General features: G+C 38.0%; 1 protein-coding gene across 1 annotated transcript; it reads left to right on the forward strand.

Moving 5' to 3' along the window:
* Nucleotides 1-6,808: 6,808 nt before the first annotated feature.
* On the forward strand, nucleotides 6,809-9,035 carry rmi2 (RecQ mediated genome instability 2). The gene is made up of 2 exons (XM_071517866.1): nucleotides 6,809-7,157; nucleotides 7,775-9,035. Exons 1-2 carry the CDS (start codon nucleotides 6,884-6,886, stop codon nucleotides 7,933-7,935), a joined length of 435 nt encoding a protein of 144 aa, XP_071373967.1. The 5' UTR covers nucleotides 6,809-6,883; the 3' UTR covers nucleotides 7,936-9,035.
* The last annotated feature ends 147 nt before the right edge of the window (nucleotides 9,036-9,182 follow it).

Here is a 9,182-nt window from a genome sequence, read left to right on the forward strand (position 1 = left end):
CTGGTTGCTTGGTACCATAGCAAACATGAGATGAGTAAAATGATAACATCCTGAAATACAAGATGCAATCCTGCATGTACAGCTGACATTTTATTAATGTACATCGTATAAGTATCAAATTATTAAAATATTATCATTTAATGTATTGGGGAATTACTTGTATCATCATTTAAAATTATTTAGTGTTTATACGTATATATATATATCTCTGTGTATATATATATATATATATATATATATATGTGTGTGTGTATATATATAGAGAGAGAGAGAGAGAGAGAGATATAGATATATATATACATATATACACTAAATAATTTCAAATGATGATCATATCTTTATTTATTTATATATATATATATATATATATATATATATGTATATAGTTCCGGTCCTTGATTATGATTGGCTGAACCGTGTTCAAAGCCGTTTTAAAATACTCTATAAACACACACACCTGTGACCGCATCACATCAGTATTATTGCGCCAAACAATCTTTAAGCATGCTTTCCACGGGGTCTGTGTGTTGCTGCGTCTGTGTGTTGCTTGGCAACCATTCTGCTAAATGTTGCTGAAGAACTACATTGCTTGGCGGAAGAATGATTATTTGTTATAAATAAATTATTGCATTTTTTGTTGCTGTGTGTTTATTTTATGAAACCTTGCCAGGTATATGTAGTAACCGTTTTATAAAAGCTTTAATATACACATATATTGTTGTTGGTTCTGCTATTTTTCCTCTAGAATTACAATTGTCTTAACTGGCATTAAATGGTTTTAAACTGTTTAAAATGTAACTTGTTAATACCCACGGATGCCCTGTGTGTTTGATTCACATTTAACACCTATTTGTTGGTTTTTATAGACTCTTATATTTTCTAGAACTGTTAACAGCTGTGACCATTTGATGTTCTTACCTGTGTTTCACTTTTGTAGGCATTTCAGTTGGGTCCGACAGAAGCTTCTCAATATTGGGTCTACTGGGTGCCTGCACAGTTTGTCGATGCAATCAAAGACACAGTCCTTGGAAAATGGCAGTATTTCTAATGTGCCTCTATTTTTGACAATGACGAACTGGGATTGAGAAGAGGAGCCGATGAAAAATGAAACTGGAGACAACAGTGAGGCTTAAGGAACTTCTTGGAATATGTTAGAAGGAAACTGAAGGATGCCTGTGGACTAATCATATTCTTTTTAGGTTAAAAGTGCACTATGTGGCAGCATCACATCTCTCAGCCCAGTTGATCATTCAAGGTTTTCAGCAAATGCAAGGGAAAACAATGAAACAATTGTACAGAAATTGCTAACACTTTTCCTCAGTTATTCTTAAAGAAATAAAACTTATTTAAGGAAATGAATGCACTAGGGCATTTTTTGTTTGTCTTGTCTGTTCACTGTAAAATCCCCCCATATGTTGTCAACGTTAATTTTAGCTCCATGTTGGTTCCCTAATTTTGGCTGAGTGAATATCATGATTTGAGGAACCCTGAGACATTTCTTGCTCATGACAGTATCTTCATAAAATAGAAATATGCATAGCTGTTGATAAGAATGTATCTGATGAATCTTGTCTGTTGGAGTACCAGCACTTATTTTCATCAGTATTCTCAGAGGTTGTCTTCAGGAAGATAAACAGTAGGCAACTGGGAGCTGTCTAGATGTTGAAAACTTCAAACAAAGTGTAGGGAGTTAAATTCTGCATAGAGATCTGTTAAACACAAAGGTTATGCATCATGGTTGGGTTGGGCTCATTACTTGTGTCAGGAGAGGGCAGCACAACTTCCCCTTGCCATATCAGCTGCAATAATACACTAATGGCTTTCTGCTGATGGAGCATGTTATCTCCTATTTTCGAACCACATTTTTCTTCTGCAAGAGGAATATCCATAACCTAATGACAGCAGGCATTTAATCTGCTGAGAGGGGAAGTAAACATTTTTGAAAGAATAGTTCCACAGCTTAGAAATGGAGACCTATGCCAGTGATATTACACTTAATATTGTAATACACTACTAAATTGTGCGTGTCTTGAAACAATGTGCAGGTTAGTCCTAAAGTTGGTCTGTTTGGGATTTTTTATTTTTGAGTAATCCCTTATTGTTGGATAAGAAAGCAGCCAATACCAATTTATCATCTTCCATCGTTTACTGTAAAAACTTTTACTCTTGAACCGATTTGATTCAATATATAAAATCCTGCACTGACACTTGGCATGCTGCTTTGTGGCTGTGAGATAATGGAAATAAGCCCCATTTTCTGCTTCACAAACCCAGATCAAACTATCACAGTATGCCAACCTCTGATCTAATATTTAGAGGATATATCTAACACTATTGGCAGATCCATCGGCAGCCCATGGATCAAAACATCTCTACTGGAGTTAGACTGCAACACAGAAATGCTGAGTAAAATCTCTGGAATTGTATTGACCATAGACGCATTTAACACCTATTTCTATCACAAGCCTTATGGAGCTATTAATAACATGTTACCAGCATGAATAACCTGTTAATGTGTTTGACATTTTACTGTATCAATTGCAGTCTCTTAGATATTGACACACATACGTTCCCATGATTTCCATATTGTTGAAGAAAACAAAAGTTTGGCCTGTTGATTGCAAATTTCTCATAGGTGTAATTGTCTCTGTATCATCCCTTTTATAATATCAGTCAAAAATGTCATTTTCACTTAATGTTTTTAACAACCATTGCTTCCTATATATCTCATATATCTATGTGTTTGTCTTAATTTTCTGCCCAAATTTATATTTCTGGTTCTGAATTCATTTTACTTAAAGATTTTACATCTCGGCTTTTCTTATCAATATATCACTGTGAAATTAGAGGCATGACTTTGCCATTACAACAGTAGCCCTGATGATTTACCTCTGATTCATTTGGTCAAATTTGGGAGTCCTTGAGCTCATTTACCTTTAGCCATTACACATCACAAGCAAACATGCCAATGGAGACCAGTCCACAGGAGATACAGAATATCTAGCACTGAATGCTGTTCTCACATTTCATTTGGCAGATAACATCCTGCATAGGACACCTTTTAAAGGGAGACACCACTCAAAAAATGTAAAAAAAAAAAAAAAAAAGTTGCATGCAGTGTCCTGCCCCTGACAATTGTTCATAAAGATGTGTCTAAAAAGACTATATAATGAAGAACATGACAAAATGCAAATAGTTTTCAACTGCTTTGAAGCGACTGTATATGGCTTTTTGTCTCCCCTCTCTGTGATGGATTGGCATTATTTAATCCCCACCAAATAGGAGATAGATGAAAATGAACATCTAGAACATCATCTATGCAACCAATACTTCATCCAACCAAGCCTTTTGTTGAATAGGACCTTACAGTACTAAAGAACATATTTGGCATCAGTTGTTTTCTTGATAAACATGAAGTGAAGAAGTCTTCCTCCCCAGGGATTCAGAAGTTATTTCCACAGAATAGTGTTGTATTTACAACCTAATTCTGGATTGCGCATCAGTTCTGTACCCCAGTTTTGCTCATTTTGTTGGAAGTAGATTAAAGATTAAAACAACAAGCTACAAAAATGCTGTTGTAATAAAATGCTTCTTGCAACCAACTGTTTGGATAATGAAAGATGATATGATAGTTGTTTAATATTTTTTTGTCAATTTGTTGGACTTTGCCACTGAAATATGAGTACATATATGTTTATATTATGAAACATCATTCAAACCAATTTGATTAGATTCACAGTCACACTTTTATTTAAAAAGTTCCCAGTTTAGCCACTGATGGTGGGAAATGAGACACTATGGTTTGTCTTACCCTGTCTTACCTCTGATCTATCTATCTATCTATCTATTCATTTTTGTTTCTTGTATGCTTTTGTTTGTTCCCCCCCCCCCAACCCAAACAGCTTCAGTGGTTAAAAGTGAAAGTAAACAGTGTCTCTGATTGTTTACCAGAGGAATCTAATGCATTATGCATACTGTCACATTCTTACAGCTTCTAGTTGACAGGAGTAGCATGTGATCCAGTCCCTTTATCTCTAACAGCTGATGTGTAAATAAACCTGCCCCCTCTACCCACCACACACACACACACACACACACACACACACACACACACACACACACACACACACACACACACACACACACACACACACACACACACACACACACACACACACACCTCTGATTCAATTCCATTGGTGAGTTCCATGTTGCCCTTTACAGATATTTGGGTCAAATCCAGCCACAGGCCTTTTCTGCTGGACAATATACTGTATGTTTCAAAAACAGGTATGCCATCAGTCATTTTAACTAAATAATTCAACAGTCAATAGTCCATAAAAAATACCTGGCAACAAGAAAAATATTTAATAGTATGAGTATTAGTAAATGTATCTGCTATCTGAGAGACCTTTCAATTTTCAGATACTCAAAAATATATGTGGTGGTGGTGTGAGTTCATCCTGAAAAGTATATCTGCAAATATGATTCATCAAAAGTACTGAATCATCTCAATCATAAATCAGACAGAGTCGCTTCTAGCATAAATTGGTACAATAGCATCAAACCATACTAGCATCAAAACTAAATCAAAAGTTATGAATGTTTAGTCATCTAAGTAAAACTAAAGAGGGCAGATGGAGAAAGATTTGAGAGAATACTGTCATATATTTGATGTCATGTTAACATTTCTATGTTGTAGCCTATTTGCTCTATGTTTAATCAACTGTGTCTGCACAGGCACAGCCCATTATTATGCTCTTTATTAACTGAGACTTCATTTCTTTCCTTTTCTCATTTTTCTCAACTCACTGAAATAAACACGTCTTCCTCTAAGGATTCTAATGAAAATGTGGACATAAAAAAAAATGTATTGATTTGAGTGCGTTGAAATTATATTTATGTAATGCATACTGTCATTTGATTAGTGACAGGGACAATCCGTGACACAACTATCGAGACAGTACAGTTAAATTTTGTATCTCTGATAAAAATTGTTCTTACAGGAAATGAAGTGTCTTCACGGCTCAGTGTCCCGGATACACGTCACACACCTTTGCTCCATCTCCCATCCTTCATGTCATTCTCAGGTCTATCCTGTCTAATAAAGTAGAAATGCCTTGGAACATAATACTAAAACATATGAGAACAAAATCAAGACTATCAGCTATTGAGTTTTGTAATAATTTGACTTTCATGTCCAACACTGTAGAGAAACATCAAAGTTTTGTGGGCAGTCCCCTGATTTTACGTGAATATAAGGGACAAATACCCTTAAAACCAGTCATTAATCATCATTATTGATCACATGCCCCTGAAGTCTGAGAACTAACATTACCACACGACCGATATCTTCCACACTTTACCGAGCTGAAATGCAGCCTGTTGAATCTCTATGGATGTCAAAGGTATATCACTTTTACAGTGTGTGTGTGATACATGGATGGTTTACTAACACAGTGTTCAGGCCCGAGGGTCACGTCCCAGCCCGAACCCCTCGCCCTCGTATCATCACACCTCAGACTGCAGCCTCACTGCAGCAGCGGGGTTCTTCATGGAGCTGCAGAGGAATTTTAAATGTAACCCCGCTGTGAAAGAAACACAGAGGAATGGTGATGAGAAGGCAAAGGTTTTTCACCGGTGCTTTTTTTTTTTTTTACTGCAGGGCCTGCACAATGAGTCACGGATATAATTGTCCATTTAGCCTTACACGTTACATATTTTTTGGTACTTTTTAGGCTTCGTTGAAAACCTGAAGGGAAGATATAAAGTTTACTCATGGATCACACATTTAGTTTTTTGGTAAGTAAGGGGTTTGTGAGCAAAACTGATGTTTACCCTCTTTTGAAACGCTTTGATTCCCACCTCTGGCTTTGTTTACACAGTGATTTAATGGATTGCAGGTATTGTTTTCAATTTGACATACATTCTCTGACCTTTTTACACTGAGGACTGACAATGTGACCGCTAAACCAAAGCATGACATGTATTTTGAGGCTACAAAAGATTGTTTTACATTTATATATATATTACAATTAAGTGCACCTCTATTTTGAGTTACAGTTGGTATTAACGTAATAGTTTAGTTATAGTTAAAACTATAACTATAACTAAACTATAGTAGTATACTATATTTTCCTATACTATAGTATTATAGTAGTAATAGTTTTTTTTTTTCCATTTACAAGTTAATCTATTCAGTAACATGGTCAAATATATTGTTGATTCTAGGTTATGTAGGAAAACTTGATATTACTGATAAAAAAAAACCTTCCAGAACTTTTCATGTTCTGACAAAAACAAACAACTTTATCTTAACCTCTGTTACATATTGTGTTCGATGTTATTGAGAAACAAATGCATTACCATTAAAATCCACTTCACTAACATGGTAACAGCTATGAGTGTTGATATAAAGTATTTTCCTATGCTGTTTTGGACAGTTTTGTGTATTTGCAGACAGTCCAGAAAAGTGTAGCCTACAGCAACTCACTGGCAATTTCTAAATTTACTACATCAGGGAGGCAAAGGCTTACAGAAACATTACTGGGATCTTCATGAGCATTTTCTGTCCCTGAATCAAGTCGCCTTTAACGGTCATGCACTTGTCTGACAACACAAACAGAAGGATATGTCACTGTCAATACATGTATCATGATGTATAGTTCACTGAAACTCAAAATAAGTGGTGACAAACCGATGGAAAGCGCACTGGTGGTGAAAACGAAACCCTCGCTTCCGGGTTGGAACTCCACCCCGGAAACGTTAAAAACACTTTTCTTTTTACCCCAGACTTCCGTCAAATTAATGCGCGGGTAACGCAAACGGAGTCACTTCACTCAGGGAGGAGGAACCACCGCTTCGACAGACTCCAGCAGTGAGCATGAATAAGACGGAGAAAACAGCAGGGGAGAGAAAACGTCCGCCGCCTGTCAAACTCCTGTCCGGCCAGCTGAGAGAGGGGAAGCTCAGCGGGGACGAGTGTCTGGTCAGGGCCGGGCACGGCGGCTCCGTCCCGGTGTCCATGGTGTGGATGCAGGGGACCGTGCTGGAAGTCCAGCTGGACCGCAACACCGTGCTGCTGCTGGACGAGACGGGCACCTTTGTTGTTCAGGGTGTCAACAACATTCCTAAAGGGAAACCGTGTTTATCCCAAGGTAACCAAGTCTTTGAATGAACCACCATGGGGCCTGAACCACCGTGTGTAACTACTACTAAGTTTTACAATTCCCATACCAAAAAAACGGTTGTGCACAATTTTGGATAATATTCTTAATTTTCCCTAACGGCAAAGGAGTATAATATTCATGTCAAACTTAAAATGTATACCCTATGTACTTATTGATGAGTTTATAGTGATCTTGTCGTACTTTATGGCATCACTATGATTTTCTGATATACATTTTTGACCTACAGTAGTTGCACGTTTGTTTATTTGTATAGTATCTTTATAAAATGTAGTGTAGGATTTACTATAGTTATTTTTTTCACAAGTGTTCATTTCTGTTACCAAAATCCCCCACAACCAGCCCAGTCTAGAGAATGCTGATTTTGTTAAAGCAGGTAGGCTAACTTACATAGTTAAACCTTAAAAAAAAAAGAAAAGTACTTTGGCCTACATGAACATCTTGATCTCAGAAAGCATCACATTTCCTAATTCCAGTCAGGAATGGCCTGCCTGCCTGCATCGCTCCCCCCACCTTTTTTTCTTTTTTTTTTTCTTTTTGAAGAGTCCATTTTCAATCTGAGCAACCACTTCCACCTGTTTTTACAGGCAAATATGTCATGGTGATGGGTGCCATCCAGGCCATCTCCCCGGAGCCAGTCATCCGTGCGGTGAAAATGGCAGACCTGTCCCAGCGTGCCGCACTTCACAGGAGGATGTGGAAGCTGGAGGTGGAGGATCTGCAGCAGGTGCTGACTGGAATGCAGTAATGTCGGTGTATAAATATTGCCTCGGTGGTGTTTGCACTACCTGCCCCTGTCGCACGCTGGCGCAGTGTGTCAGTGTCATTCTTCTCAATGAACATGGGTCGCAGAGGGAAGGATGCTCCGTCACATGAAGCGTACTGAGACGTTTGGAGCTGGCAAAGTACATTTCAATACTTCCCCGTGTTGAAATATCACCACAGCAGAGCGTCCTGGATGTCAAGTACCTGAACAAGCACCTGATCGGGGAGTAGGACTGAAGAGTGACCCCCCTTGGAATGGACCAGACCATTATAATTAAGATTATTGGAGGATTGATTGTTTCTTTATCACATCAATAAAGCAAACATCTACTTGAACCGTGTACATAATTAAATGTGATGCTTAAAAATCCCCCAGAGCTTTTTTTTTTTCTTTCTTTTTTTTGCTTGACCCCACTCTACAGACAGGTCAGGGGTCAGAGGTCAGGCTCAGCTACAAAGCAGCAGCCTCCGGAGCTGCAGGCCTTCAAGGACAATTCAGCAGCTGCTTGCCGACACGGGGCTTGAACTCTCGGTCATCCGGTTGAGGGACCGGGTCTCTCTTAACCGCTAGGCCCCTGCAGCACCGCATCTTGATGACCTTTCTGCAGTCTGCCATGTCATCTTGATTCAGTTATCAGTTATAAAATGAAATCTGCTGAGCCATGAACAAAACCCAGATACACACCTGCAGTATGATTTTACTTCAAGCTGAACACATCTTCACCTACCTTTTGGATGTAGCTTGGTCTTTGGTTCATACAGTGTGTTGCATACAGCAGCATGTTTGTAATAATCCTTTTGTATGAATGTAGTGCACACTTGGAGCAAACTTAAAACTGTATAAAAAGGAGCCATCTCCCACTACTAAGCTGCCAATTATGAAAAGCAAGTAACTGATTTCCTGCGAGAGGCCAGCTGCTTCCATAAAACTCTACAAAGTAAGTAATGCATTCTGGTTTTTAAGCTGGCCTGATTTCCTCTTTTGAAAATTGTCTGAATTAAGCTGAGTGAATTTTGTTTGAATACATTTAAGTCTGGAGTCGTGTATTTAAATTGGCAAACGTGTTGGGTTCTAAACCAGTTATTAAAATAAAAAGGCAAAAAGAAAATAAAAGACTGCTCCATCTTGATTTCTGCATAGAGGAATCAATTTTGCAACCGTGATGACAAAATGATTTTCTCTGAGTCAATAATTGCTGCTGTCTGACATGTTTGAGATGTGTAATTATT

The sequence above is a fragment of the Centroberyx affinis genome, unplaced genomic scaffold, assembly GCF_046629955.1.
Source record: "Centroberyx affinis isolate AG114_WGS23_722 - 3 ecotype Tasmania unplaced genomic scaffold, CSIRO-AGI_Caff_v1 ptg000532l_1, whole genome shotgun sequence".
In the NCBI taxonomy this organism is placed as follows: domain Eukaryota; kingdom Metazoa; phylum Chordata; class Actinopteri; order Beryciformes; family Berycidae; genus Centroberyx; species Centroberyx affinis.

Bases quoted from the DNA above. Each gene is read 5' to 3' on its own strand.
- rmi2 (XM_071517866.1), top strand. From the start codon at position 6,884: ATGAATAAGACGGAGAAAACAGCAGGGGAGAGAAAACGTCCGCCGCCT. The intron at 7,158-7,774 runs GTAACCAAGTCT...CTGTTTTTACAG, and splicing joins GAAACCGTGTTTATCCCAAG to GCAAATATGTCATGGTGATG.